Below are 15,390 nucleotides of genomic sequence, written 5' to 3'. Positions count from 1 at the left end.
AGTCCTTTAGCTCTATGCCAGAGGCTAATAATTTTTGAAAGATTATTACTAATGCCTCCACAATCTCTTCCGCTACCTCTTTCAGAACCTGAGGGTGCAGTTCATTTGGTCAAAGTGACTTTGGTCTTTTAGCTTTTTGAACACCTTCTCTGTTGTAATAGTAACTGCACTCAGTTCTCTTCTCTCACACCCTTCAACATCTGGCATACTGCAGGGGTCTTCCACAGTGAATATCAGTGTAAAATACTCATTTAGTCCATCTCCTTGTTCCCCGTTATTACTTCTCCGGCCTTATTTTCTAGTGATCCTATACCCATTCTCAGCTCTCCTTTATTTTTTTACATTCTTGAAAAATCTTTTACTATCCACTGAGATATTGTTTGCCATCTTCTCCCTCCTAATGATCCTTTTAGTTGCTCTCTGTAGGTTTTTAGATGCTTCCCGATCCTCTATCTTCTTGCTAATCTTTGCTTTGTTGTATGCCCTCCCTTTTGCTTTTTTATTAGCTTTGACTTCCCTTGTCAGCCAGGATTATACTATTTTGCCTTTTGAGTATTTCTTTGTTTTTGGTATTCATCTATCCTGCACTTTGCTCATTTTTTTTTAAGATTATGAGGACACTCAGTCCTCGTTTATTGTCATTTAGAAATGCATGCATTAAAAAATGATACAATGTTCCTCTGGTATGATATCACAGAAACACAAGACAGACTAAGACTAAAACTGACAGAAACCACATAATTATAACATATAGTTACAACAGTGCAAAGCAATACCGTAATTTGATGAGAGCAGACCATGGGCACGGTAAAAAAAGTGTCTCAAAGTCCTGATAGCCCTAACATCTCATGCAGACAGTAGAAGGAAGAAACACTCCCTGCCATGAGCTTTCAGCGCTGCAAACTTGCCGATGCAGCATCCTGGAAGCACCCAACCACAGTCCGACTCTGAGTCCGTCCAAAAACTTCGAGCCTTCGACACGGAGCATCAAGCACCATCTCTGCCGAGTGCTTTGACCCCGCCCCGGCTGCCAAGCAACAGGCAAAGCCGAGGATCCAGGGCCTTCCCCTCCAAAGATTTCGGATCACACAGTAATAGCGGCAGTGAAGCAGGCATTTCAGAAGTTTCACCAGATGTTCCTCTGTGCTCTCATGTCTGCCTCCATCAAATCAGAATTGTGTATGGCCTCCTACTTAACAGATTACAGATATTCATCACTGGAGAGGCTGCGCAGGCTGCGTCGCGCCGCCATCTTCTCCTCCTCCTGACTCGTATCATTGCTGCTGTGCTGTCATACATGCCAGCATTTTCTTCTAATTTACTTTGGCCAATTTACCCTCATCATTGTAATTTCCTTTACTCCACTGAAATACTGCTATGTCAGACTTTACTTTCTCCCTTTCAAATTTCAAGTTGAACTGAATCATATTGTGACTACTGCCTCCGCAGGGTTCCTTTACCTTAAGCACCCTAATCGCCTCCAGTTCATTACGTAACACCCAATCCAGTATAGCTGAATCCCTGGTAGGCTCAACGACAAACTGCTCTGAAAAGCCATCCCGTAGGTTTTCAACAAATTCACTCTCTTGAAATCCATTACCAACCTGATTTTCCCAATCTGCCTGCATGTTAAAATCTCCCATGACTATTATAACATTGCCCTTTTGACATGCCTTTTCTATTTCCCATTGTAATCAGTAGTCCCCATCGCAGCCACTGTTTGGAGGCCTGTATATAACTGCCATCAAGGTCCTTTTACCTTTGCAGTTTCTTAACTCAACCCACAAGGATTCAACATCTTCTGATTCAATGTCACATCTTTCTAATGATTTGATGCCATTCTTTACCAGCAGAGATACGCCACCCTCTCTCCCTACCTTCCTATCCCTCTAATGCAATATGTAACCTTGGAGATTCAGCTCCCAACTACTACCATCCTTCAGCCACAATTCAGTGATGGCCACAACATCATACCCGACTTTCAGTAAAAGTGCAACAAGATCATCCACCTTATTTCTTATACTCCGTGCATTGAGATGTAACGCTTTGAGTATTGTATTTGCTACCCTTTTTGATTCTGCATCCCTAATGCACTGATACTTGCCCTGCTGGTTGCAATTTTGTGCTACCATCTGCCTGCTCTTCCTGACAGTGTGACTGCACATTATCTTTGCTTTTTTTTTTTTACTATTTGTCCTATCCTGAGTCCCTTCACTCTGGTTCCCACCCCCCAACAAATTAGTTTAAACCCTCCCCAACAGCTCTAACAAATTGCTTGTGAGAATATTGGTCCCCCTTGGGATCTGGTGCCACCCGTCTGTTTTGTACAGCTCATGCCTCCCCCAAAAGAAATCCCAATGATCCAAGAACCTGAAGCTTTGCTCCCTGTACCAGCTTCTCAGCCACACATTTATCTGCCAAATCATCTTGTTTCTACCCTCACTGGCGTGTGGCACAGGTAACAATCCAGAAATTACCACCCTGGAGGTAATTTACTGCCTAGCTCTCTAAATTCTGTCTTCTGGACCACTGCTTTTCCTCCTATGTCATTGGTACCAATATGTACCAAGATTCTGGCTACTCTCCCTGCCCCTCCAAAATGCTGTGGGTGCGATATGAGACATCCCTGACCCTGGCACCGGGGGGGTGGGGGGGCACATACCATCTGGGTGTCTTGTTCACGTCCACAGAATCTCCTGCCTGTACTTCTCGCTATTGAGTCCCCTATTATTCCAAGAGGATGATAACCTTATGATAGGGTTTGGAGGCTTGCTTGCCTTAATGATCTGGATAGCTGTTGGCTGGAGTCAGTGCCTCGTGCTTTGACTCTTGATAGGGTCACCCATGCCAAACAGGTCAAAGGGTAGAGACAAGATGAGTAGTCCACCAGTCCTCCTCCAGCTTTATGGATTCATCTCAGGGCTAGCAACCCTGACTGGTGAAAAAAACAATTGTTACAGAAACAGCAAAGAAGAATCATTCTATACAGACAGAGGTGGAGGACTTTGTTGCTGCCCTAAAAGCCAGTGGCATAATGGGCAATAAGTGTTTAAAGCGGCATGGAAAATGGTGCTACCTGCCGAGAATTTAACAAACCAGTAATACTCAAACAATACCTGTAGCAATTAGAAGGATAAATTAAATCAGCATGACTTTCTGTTTACATTGATTCTGTTGACTTAAGGTGGAACATTCATGTGTAATGCTGCAACTCATCTTTAGTCATGGAGTTAATTCCAAGGGTAGTTGTAATTTAAATCAGCTAGTCTCAGGCAGGCATATATTGCAGCTGTACAAATTGTGAATCCTGTTGAAGCTTTATACCATTTTTAGCTGGAACAATGATAGAATATTGTGATCCATAAAGCAACATGCAAAGACTTTGGATGGTTTATTTCTGCTTAGTACCATACTATGTGTTGCTGCCTGATAACTCTGCATAAAAGAATAAAAAGCATGAAAAGATGCTTTGTATAGCCGTGTTCACAAAGCGTATAGCAGCAAAGCAAGTACTCTTTGTGCAGACACTTAGGACACAGTGAGCTCTCTCAAGTACTGTGATTATCCATTTAAGAAATAATTGATAATTGATTTAGGTAATGAAGAAAAGCCTTCACTTACCATCCAGACAGGTAATTTTGAAATGTGTACATTGAGTTAGTACAAGGGAGAGGCAATGCAGCTTGTAAATACAGGTCCGCAATCTCTTATCCAAAATCCTTGGGGCCAGTTGCATTTCGGAATTCAGAATTTTTCAGATTTCAGACCCCCCCCCCCCACGCCACACCAAAAAACACGTATGCTCAAGTTCCTTATTTAACCTGCCTCAATGCGGTGGACTTTAAGACCCAGCGGCGCACCAAACCGAGGCACATCCTCCTGTATACTTTAAATCATCTCTAGATTACTTATACCTAATACAATGTAAATGCTATGTAAATAATTGTTATACTGTATTGTTTAGGGATTAATGACGAAGAAATTTTATTTCCAACAAAAACATTAAATAAAACATAAAAATATACAGCTTCAAACGAACCGAATCAAACACATGGTAAATGACTTATTGGAATAAATGTAGAACACCACTGTCACTATAAAACTTCAGTAACTTGTCTTTCTGTTTATTTAAATAATATACAGTGGTAGTTCCGACACTATTTTCTTCAGTAAGACGCCGCACAGACACACCACGATCAAGCTTCTGCAATAACACTTTCTGCGTTATTGATAGGGAAGATTCCTTCTCTTTTTCTCATTGTTACCCATAGGAGTATCTACAGCTCTTTTTGACATTTTCACAGTGAAATTAAACACAAAGTCAACAGTGAACACAAAATATCAGCGAACAGCAAATGCACGTGTAACCAGTACGAGCGCTGAGCCACAACTGGTGTCTGGCGGCCTCTGCTAGTGCTGCCACGTCACACCTGAGTGACGTCAGCTGTTGGCGAAAGAAACTTCGGTTTTCGGAGCTTTTTGGATTTCAGAATTTCAGGTAAAGGGATGTGCACCTGTATAGTGTTGACTATTAGAGAGAAAGTGCAGGTAGATTGTTAAAAGAAAATTGTAGCCCGTGGGATAGAAGCTGTCCTTGGGAGGGGAATGCAGTTTTCATGATGGATTAAGCTGTGTCCACAACTCTTCAACAATTTCTTGTAATCTTGGATAGAGCAGTCGCTAATCCAAGCTGTGATGCATCCAGGTAGGTTGCTTTCTGGGTTGTTTCTATAGAAATCTGTGATGCTGAATTCCCTTTGCCTTCTGAGGGAAGCAGAGGTGCTGTCGGCAAATTGGCAAGGAATAAATATTGGCCGAGCTCTGGTGCTGAAAGGTACTGAGGAATGGAACACCTTGCATTTGGTGTGTTGTGTTTGCAGGTCAGGCAAAATATTAAATAGTTCTAGAACAAAATTCTTTCTATGTGCTACATTCCAAATGTGATAAGCTCCAGTTTAGCTTCTTTGAAGTTTTAAAGAAAAAAAGTAACTGTATAACACTTGGAGTAAGATTAGAAGCAAGCTGTTGTACAGGTTTATGCCTACAGATTGTTTCGGAAGAAATTGGTTTCAAGTCTGGAGCCTTTATTTAACTTAATCTATTAGGTCATTAAAGTGTAGATTTCAATATTGTATTTTTATGCAGTGTATGTTATGCATGCTTCTATTGGTATGGATATATTTCATTTTTAAATGGGAATTCATTTCTGCCAAAAACATACAAATTCTTTTAGCTTCAGATATGTTGCAAAATGATAGAACAGTGGCATGAGGCCTTTTGGTCTATCATGCATGTACTATTTCGCTGAAAAGCTATAAAGTAGCTCCATTCTTTATAATATATTTTGCTTTTAGCATGCAAATTTTGTGTGCAAATCCATTTCTCTTTTGGGAGCTACTGAATCTGATTTCACTGCATTTTAATGGCATTGCATTCTGCATTGTACCAAATCTATCAACTGTTTCTCTTCTGTCTCACATCAAGTTTCATTAACTCATGATGCTGCTCCTGCACTTGCTCTTTGTTAAGCTATAAATATTGTCATATATATTTTCAAATCTTGCCGAGAGCAAAAGGTGCACCCATGTTGAGTCGATTTAAGTGCTGATTCAGATTTAAAAGATTAAGGCTTTGATGGCGAAGGGCGAATGAACTGGTGTTCAGTTCACTGCTCCATGAGGCTTTCCTCACTGTAGTGCTGAACTGTTTGTGGGCCAATGGACTCGCTTTTGGGGACTCTGCAGTTCATGTTCTTTGTATTATTTGTTTACTGTTTTAATTGTTTGAAGAAGCTATTGATAAATGAAGTCTCAAGCATCTTTCCTTCCATAACTATCAAAAACGATGGAAGAATTTCATAGCATGTCCCAGCAAGTTGGAGATTTTGTACCCAATCTCCTAGTCCCAAACTTATTGGCTGAGTTCGGCTGCCTGTGTGTGCGCTACTCTGCCAGACTAGAGTCTAGTAGTGGGAGAGGAAGTGGACTGGAAAAAGAGCTTGCAGTATATAAAATGGGAAAGCTGTGTTTATATTTCACACACAGTTGGATTTCAGTGTGAATGGGGCTTCCACAGCTCACTTTCTAACATCCTGTATTGAAACTGCACATGCATGAATATCAGGTGAGGATCAGTATTGATTTGGCTGTCTTCCACAGGAGATTTTAGTATTAATGACACATTTAAGCAACTGTAAACCAAATCACAACTTGTTGACTTCAACAAGTTTATTTTTGTTTCACTTACTATTGAGTTTTCAAGGGTTTTTTTAAAAAGCCTATGACGTTCACATAATATTTAACTACAAGGTGTATCGTATCATTTGAAAATAAGAAATTACTTTTTATTTCATAATTAGCACTTTAAACTATTTTTTATATTTGAAGTTCGGTAAATATTGATATTAAACGCTTAGCTGGGATAAAATGAGCCATTTTAAGTTTACACCTAAAATATTTTTGAGATCCTGGAGAAAACAAATTGAGCATTGTAAAATCTTCTAATTTTTCTCTATGCAGGGAGAATATAAAAAAGCAGTAACTACCAACCAGTGGCACAAGAGACTCGAATTTGCCAGTGGAGAAACCATTGTTATGCATAATCCAAAGGTAAAATCTGCATGAACAATGAGGCATCATGAGTTTAGAAATTCACCTGTGGCCATAAACCCTGAATACTGAAATAGTATTGTTGCATGTTGTTTAACCTGTAAAACTGAGTTTTACTGTTCCCTCTAAGCTGTCTGGGTGCTGAAATGCTCCCTTGCACATAGCCTTTGTTGTCACACTACTGAAATCTTCTTTTATATAAAGTTTTATTAAAGTGCTGGACAGTTTTCAGGTTGTGTTTTTAAAAAGAATGGCTGGTCCACATAGTTGTAAAAAAACTATAAATATAAAACGTATGTGTGTGCGTGTATGTATATAAACATGCTTTTGGAAGACACAAGATTGAAGGTAATGGGACAGGTGGCAGAAGAGGAGTGCCGGCGGGGGGGGGGGGGCAGGGGGTGGGGTGGGTGGCATGTGTCTAGATATACCCAGCCTTGAGATACCAGCCAAGGATATTTGATTCCAAACAATTGATTTATTAATCATTGCAGATTGTCTCTCTGGTACTTCCTGCTCCCTCCCCTCTCCCTTCCCCTTTTCTCAACCATGATTCCCCTCTCCCTGGCCCCTTCCTACTCTCAGTCCACAATAGAGAGCCGTATCAGAATCTGATGTTTCATCACTCACATAGGTCATGAGTTTTTTTTTTTTTTGTAGTGGTATGAAAGTGCAACACCGTGCAAAAATCTTGGGCACCCTAGCAATATATATGTGCCTCAGACTTTTGCATAGTACTGTATATTTACAGCTCTGCAGATTTAGAAAATTGATGTTCAAACGCTTAGACCATAAAACATGGGACAGAATTGGGCCATTCAGCCAAACGAGTCTGTTCCACCATTCCATCATGGCTGATCCCAGATTCTACTCAACCCCATATACCTGTCTTCTCGCCATATCCCTTGATGCCCTGACTGAACAGGAAGCAATCAACTTCCGCCTTAAATATATGTATGGACTTGGCCTTCACTGCAGTGTGTGGCAGAGCATTCCTTGGATTTACTGCTCTTTGGCTAAAAAATTCCTCCTTACTTCTGTTCAAAAGGGTCAACCTCGATTTAGAGGCTGTGCCCTCAAGTTCTGGATACTCCCACCATAGGGAACATGCTATTTACATCCACCGGGTCTAGTCCTTTCAACATTCAGTAGGTTTCAATGAAATCCCCGTGCATTCTTCTAAAGTCCAGTGAGTAGAGGCACAAAGCTGCCAAAGGCTCCTCAAATTTTAACCCTTTCATTCCTGGAATTATCCTCTTGAAACTTCTCTGGACTGTCTCCAATGACAACACATTCTTTCTGAGATATGATGCCCAAAACCGTTGACAGTACTCCAAGTGCAGCCTGACTAGTGTCTTATAAAGGCTCAGCATTATCTTACTGCTTTTATATTCTATTCCTCCTGAAATAAATGCCAATATTGGATTTGCTTTCTTTACCACAGGCTCAACCTGTAAATTATCCTTCTGGGAGTCTTGCACGAGGACTCCTAAGTCCCTCCACACCTTTGATGTTTGACCTTCTCCCCACTTAGATAATAGTCCGCACTATTCTACCTTTTAATAAAATGCATTATCATACATTTCCCCAACACTGTATTTCATCTCCCACTTTTTTGACCATTCTTCCAATTTTTCTAAATCCTGCTGCAATCGCATTTGCTTCCTCAAAGCTACCTACCCCTCCACCTATCTTCATATCATCCGTAAACTTTTCCGCAAAGTCATCAATTCCATTATACAAATCATTGACAAACAATGTGAAAAGTAGCGGTCTCAATACCGACACCTGTGGAACACCACTAGTCACTGGCAGCCAACCAGAAAAGGCCCCATTTTATTCCCTCTCAGTGCCTTCTGCCTGTCAGCCATTCGTCTATCCATGCCAGTATCTTTCCCGTAACACCATAGGATTTGATCTTGTTAAGCAGCCTCATGTGTGGTACCTTATCAAACGCCTTCTGAAAATCTAATTAAATGACATCCACTGCCTCTCCTTTGCAAACCCTGCTTGTTATTTCCTTTCCTTAAAGGACTCTAACAGACTTGTCAGGCAAGATTTCCCTTTACAGAAACCATGCTAACTATGACTTACTTTATCATTAGTCTCCAAGTACCTCAAAACTTCGTTCTTAATAATAGACTCCCAACACTTTCTTAACCACTGAGGTTAGGCTAATTGGCCTATAATTTCCTTTCTTTTGCCTCCTCCCTCCTTAAAGAGTGGAGTGACATTTGAAATCTTCCACTCTTCTAGGACCATGCCAGAATCAAGTGATTCTTGAAAGATCATGACCAATACATTTGTTATCTCTTCAGCAACCTCTCTCGGGACTCTGGGATGTAGTCTGTCTGGCCCAGGTGACTAAGCCACCTGAAGCCCTTTCAGTTTGCTTAGCACTTTTTTCTTTGCAATAACAATGACACTCTCTCATGCTCCCCGACGCTCACGGAGCACTGGCACACTGCTAGTGTCTTTCACAGTGAAGAAGGTCCAAAGTACCCATTAAGTTCCCCTGCCATTTCTTTGTTGCCCATTACTACGTCACCAGCATCATTTTCCAGTGGTCCACAATCAACTGTCACCTCCCTTTTACTCTTTATATAACTGAAAAAAAAATTGGTATCCTGCTTCATATTATCAGCTAGTCTGCCTTCATATTTCATCTTTTCCCTTCTTATAGCACTTCTAATTGCCTTTTGTTGGATTTTAAAAGCTTCCCAATCATCTGACTTCTCACTCACTCTTGCTACCTTATATGCCCTTTCCTTGGCTTTTATATAGCCCTTAACTTCCTTTGACCACTATAGTTGCCTACCCCTGCCATTTGAGAACTTCTTCCTCTGTGGGACAGATCTATCCTGTGCCTTGTGAACTATTCCCAGAAACTTCAGCCATCTCTGCTCTGCTGTCATCCCCGCCAATATCCTCCTCCAATCCACCTGGACAAGCTCCTCTCTCATGCCTCTGTAATTCCTTTTATTCCATTGTGATACTGATATGTGTGAGTTATGCTTCTCCCTCAAATTACAATACGAGTTCAATCATATTATGATCACTGCCTCCTAAGGGTTCCCCTTTATGTTAAAGTACCTAATAAGCTCTGGGTTATTACACAACACCCAATCTAAGATGGCCTTTCTCCAAGTAGGCTCAAGCACAAGCTGCTCTAAAAAGCCATCTCATAGGCATTCAACAAGTTCCCTTTCTTGCGATCTGATTCCAACCTGATTTTCCCAATCCCCTTGCATATGAAGGCCCCTGTTACAATTGTGTTCTTACCCTTATTACTCTTTCAATATTTTTATTAGTTTCTACATAAAAGAAAACAGAGTACAAGATATTATAAATCAAAAAAAAGATAAAGTAATACCAAATACATTATATTAGAATCGCACTTGCAATCACATTACCCTATATTCATGTAAATTAAATTAAATCGTAATATTGAAATGTAATAATTTTATTATACAGAAAAAAATCTAAACCCACTACCACGATCAAAGCTGTTTGGTAAAGAAAGAAAAAAAGGGAAAAAGACATCCTTACCGTAAAGTGAAATATGTTATTAGCCACCATCTGTACTTTAACAGCAAGTTAAAGGTTTTGAAAATAGTTCAGAAATGGTCCCCACAGTGTTTGAGAGTCTTGACTAGATTCAGAAATTGAACAACAGATCTTCTCTAAATTTAAGCATGACGTAATATCCTGTAACCATTGACTGTGAGTAGGCGGAACGACATCCTTCCATTTAAACAAGATCACCCTCCTAGCTATAAGAGAAGTAAACGCCAAAATGTGCAAATCAGATGTCTCCAGAATAATATCTTTTCCTCCAACAATACCGAATAGGGCGGTCAAAGGGTCAAGCTTAAAATTTACCTTCAAAAGTACAGAGAAAGTTTGGAATACTTCCAGTATCTTTCAAAACTTGGACATGTCCAAAACATGTGAATTAATGAAGCTTCTCCATTGTTACGTCTATCACAAAAGGGAGATATATCTGAATAAAAACGAGATAGCTTATCCTTAGTCATATGAACCCTATGGACCACTTTAAGTTGTAGGAGAGAGTGGCAGGCACATAACGAAGAAGCGTTAACCAATTTAAAAATTTCATTCCAAGTTTCCTCAGAAATTGAAGTCTATAAATCTTGTTCCCAGAGATTTTTAATTTTGTCTAAAGGAACATTTCTCATTCCCAAAAACATGCCATAAATATTGGATATTGAACCATTATGAAAGGGTTTCATAGTCAGACTTTATTGATCCCGGGGGAAATTGGTTTTCGTTACAGTTGCACCATAAATAGTTAAATAGTAATATGTAAATTACGCCAGGAAATAAGTCCAGGACCAGCCTATTGGCTCAGGGTGTCTGACCCTCTAAGGGAGGAGTTGTAAAGTTTGATGGCCACAGGCAAGAATGACTTCCTATGACGCTCTGTGTTGCATCTCAGTGGAATGAATCTCTGGCTGAATGTACTCCTGTGCCCAACCAGTACATTATGTAGTGGATGGGAGACATTGTCCAAGATGGCATGCAACTTGGACAACATCCTCTTTTCAGACACCACTGTCAGAGAGTCCAGTTCCATCCCCACAACATCACTGAAATTATGATAATTTCAAATTAGAAATTACGTCTAATAAGTCCTTATCGGGACTATTAGGAAATGAATATAATTGAGAACGCAGAAATTCTCTAATTTGTAGCTATCGGAAAAAGTGGGCTTTTGGTAAGCTATATTTACCTGACAATTGCTCAAATGAAAGGAGACTACCTCGAACAAACAAATCCTGGAAGCATTTAATACCCAATCTAATCCATTCTTTAAAAACTGGATCGGTCTTGGAGCATTTAAAAAAAAAAAAATTAGAAAAAATGGGACTTGAAAGAGAAAATCCCATTAAACCAAGATATTTTCTAAATTGCACCCAGATCCTCAAAGTATGTTTACCTACCAAATTATCAGTTAATTTACTGAAGGATAAAGGAAGTGAGGATCCAAGAAGAGAAATGATAGAAAATTTATTAACAGAGTTAGCTTCTAAAGAAACCCATATCGGACAATCCTCACGGTTAATATGACCAAAATGTAAGATTTTGTATATTGACTGCCCAATAATAAAACCTAAAACACGGTAAAGCTGAACCTCCATTCTTTTCAGCTTTTTGAAGATGAACCTTATTTAGTCGAGAATATTTATTTTTCCATATATAAGAATATATAATAGAATCAAGAGAGTCAGAAAAGGATTTAGGAATAAAAATGGGTAAGGCCTGAAAAAGGTATATAAATTTAGGTAAAGTATTCATTTTAATAAAGTTAATTCGGCCAATCAACAATAACGAAAGGAGTGACCAGTTTGATTGTGCCCTTTTTACATAATTCAGAAGGGTAAGAAAATTTTCTTTAAGTAGGTGTTTATAATTCTTAGTCATTGTTACACCCAAACAGGTAAATTGATTTCTTACAATTTTAAAAGGAAGGTTAGTATTAATTGATACCAAATTATTCAAAGGAAAAAGATCACTCTTATGTAAATTCAGTTTATATCCTGAAAACTGACTAAAGCAAGATAGTAAAGAAAGCATTGGAGGTAACGAAGTCTTGACATTAGAAATAAAAAGCAATAGGTCATCAGCATAAAGCGAAACTTTATGGATAGTACCTCGCCTTAAAATACCAATAATATCATTAGATTCTCGAAAAGCAATGGGTGAGGGTTCTAAGGCCAGATCAAAGAGCAAAGGGCTAAAGGGACAACCACATTGAAGTTTAAAAGGTTTGGAATTCTGAAAATTCGTAAGAACCCGAGCAGAGGGAGATACATTAGTAATTTAATCCATTGAATAAAATCGGGCCCAAAATTAAATTTTCCTAAGGTTTTAAATAAATAATTCCGTTCAACCTGATCGAAAGCCTTCTCAGCGTCTAAAGATATCACACATTCTGATATCTCCTTAGAAGGAGAATAAATAACATTTAATAAATGACAAATATTAAAGTGGGAATATTGATTTCTAATAAATCCAGTCTGATCATCAGAAATAATAGATGGTAAAATATTTTCAATCCTACGGGCCAAAACTTTGGATAGAATTTTCGTATCAACATTAAGTAAGGAAATTGGTCTGTATGAAGAGCATTCCATTGGGTTCTTATTCTTTTTAAGGATAAGCGAAATAGAAGCTTCGGAAAGATTGTGGCAACCTACCCAACTTAAAGGAATCCAAAAAAACTGAACATAAATGAGGTATAAACAGTAAGGAAAGTGCCTTATAAAATTCTGCAGAAAATCCATCAGCACCCAGAGTCTTCCCCGAGTGCAATGAATGTACAGCCTCGGCAATTTCCTCATAAGGAATAGGTTGATCCAACTGTTTATGGTTATCAACGGAAAGTGTAGGAATGTTTAATTGATGTAAGAATTATTCATAATAGTACTATCTTCTTCTTCTGTTTCCGGCAGTTTAGACGCATCTAGGCATATTACTGCCCTCCGCAGGATGTATAATTAATTATAATTCTGCTTGCAAATGCTGTATGTGCTCACTAGATAGCAATGCCGCAGATTGTTTTTCTTCCTAAGTTTTGTCACGTGCTTTCCAAGTAATTGCATTGCCTCAATTACATTAATTTCATCTGAATCATTTGTAAAACTAAAAGCTTCTTGTTTGAGAATATTCATTATCGCATGCTTAACATTTAAAAATTGCTGTTTTCCAAGTCCATCTGCGATTTCCAAGTTCTCCTTTTCTTGAGTCAAAGCCTGTAGTTGTTTACTGAAATCTTGAAGTTCTTCCTCATTTGTTTCCATGTTTTCATTTTATAATTTGAATGTAGATAATTCATTTTGCAACAAACTTCATTTTCCTTTTGTAACTTTGGAATAAGTTCCTCCACTTTTGGAATAAGTTCCTCTAATTTAAAATCTGTTTTCCATGTCACTGAATTTTTGACCAGCATCTTTTTCAGAAACTGTCTCCTTTAAATGCAGTACTGTTTCGTCCAATTTCTTTCTAACTCACGGTTGTTCTTATTGAGTACTTCTATTTGTTGATGGAGTTCTGCACATTTACCCTGGGTTTCAACCATGTTTCTTGTATACATAAAATCTGAGGTTTTTCCTTAAGTTCTGACACATATCTCATAAATTCTTGACCATTTGCGATAAGACTCCTTGCATTCCTATATATATACTGCCATTAATTTCCTGCCTCTCTTGCCCGTGAACTGTTTGATCCTCCATTCAGCGTTTCTTTGACTGCTTCCCACCTAAGCCCCGTAATACCAAGATATTTTTCTGCAGACTTGATTGTAATTTTAATTTTTTCAGTTCTTTTGTCTGTCTGTGCTGAACAGTTAATTGCATCTACCACAAACAGTACGAAATCCTTCTTACTCATTATTAGCGTATCCTTATTTATCATATTACAGCCCTCACAGTTCACCGGTTTATTATTTCCTGTATTTGTTTGCTTGATAGCCTTCTCCTTTTCAGCCAATGCTTTCACTGCCTCTGCATAACTGATCCCTTGAGTTACTTTTACATATTGTATCTCAGCTTCTTTCTTGCTATTAATGCACCATCGATAAGCTGCAATGTGTTCTTCGCCACAATTACAGCATTTCAGCCTAGCTCGCACCACACATTTCCTGTATTCATGTTCTCCAGTGCATCTCCCACATCTTTGTTTCCCTCTGCAGACTGCCGCAATATGCCCAAGTTTCTGACATCTAAAGCATCTTAAAGGCGGTGGTATATATATTCTGACCTCATAAACACATATACCCTAAGTAAACTTTAGTCGGCAATCTCTCTTCATCAAAGTTAATCATAACCGATGAACTATCACACTTTTTTCCGTTTCTTGTAGCTTTCAAACGTTTGGCCTCAATAATTTTCGCTCCTTTTATGTTCTATTTAATCTCATCCATAATAACTTTTGTTGGTATCCCTGAAATAACTCCTCTCTTCCACTTTCTATTGTTGGGTATTGAGCATTGTACTTCTTTGCCGTCTATTTTATTTAATCTTATCACTTTGCCTTGCTGAGCACTATCCCGACAAATCACTAATAGCGATCCATTTTGTAAAATCTTTGCTGTTTTGACTTCGCCTATAAGTTTGTTGATTATCTTGGTCAAATGAATCTGGTTCCATTCACCAAAAGATGCTCCGTCTTCATTCAGTTTTACAATTGCTTTAATCTCATCTTCTTTCCATTGTTTTGCTATCCTATTCTGTTTGTCACCAGACTCCTCAGAGTTTGACATCTCATACCTCTGTTTTCTTTTCTTACTCTTTCCACTCCATTCCTCTTTCCCACCAACCTCCATCTCTAACTCACTTCCACTATCTGTTGACCGGCAGTTCATCCTGCAGGATACTTTCTTTATCAAGTCAGCAGTTGCGGCCTGCATGCTCTGTCCTCACCAGCAGTTCCTTACCAAATAATAGAATTATCTTTAGGAGGGTCAGAACTATAAAGTTTAGAATAGAATTCTCTAAAGGTATCATTTATTTCTGAATGGTCAGTTGTCCTATCGTCATTAGCTTTACAAATTTCTTTAATTTGCTGTTTAGCTATAAAGGTTTTTAATTGTTTAGCCAATAATTACCTGTTTTGTCTCCATGAATATAAAATCAACTTTTATCTTTTCGGAGTTGAGTTTCAATTGGATAAGTTAAAAGAAGATCATATTTAGTTTGAATTTCAACACGCCTTTTATATAAAACAGGATCTGGAGCCAAGGCATATTTTTTGTCTAATT

The 15,390-nt window shown here is 38.7% G+C and overlaps 1 protein-coding gene across 1 annotated transcript in view; it reads left to right on the top strand.

The window, feature by feature from the left end:
* The window catches only part of sec23ip (SEC23 interacting protein), a 162,802-nt gene that overhangs the window by 42,335 nt on the left and 105,077 nt on the right, over positions 1–15,390 (top strand). The window contains exon 5 of the mRNA XM_072239520.1: positions 6,519–6,608. Coding sequence (XP_072095621.1) covers positions 6,519–6,608 — 90 coding nt within the window. The remainder of the gene's footprint in view (positions 1–6,518; positions 6,609–15,390) is intronic.

This window comes from Mobula birostris, chromosome 21, assembly GCF_030028105.1.
Source record: "Mobula birostris isolate sMobBir1 chromosome 21, sMobBir1.hap1, whole genome shotgun sequence".
Lineage (NCBI taxonomy): Eukaryota > Metazoa > Chordata > Chondrichthyes > Myliobatiformes > Myliobatidae > Mobula > Mobula birostris.
The sequence above is the reverse complement of the archived record's forward strand: the minus strand, read 5'-3'. Positions and strand labels throughout refer to the sequence as shown.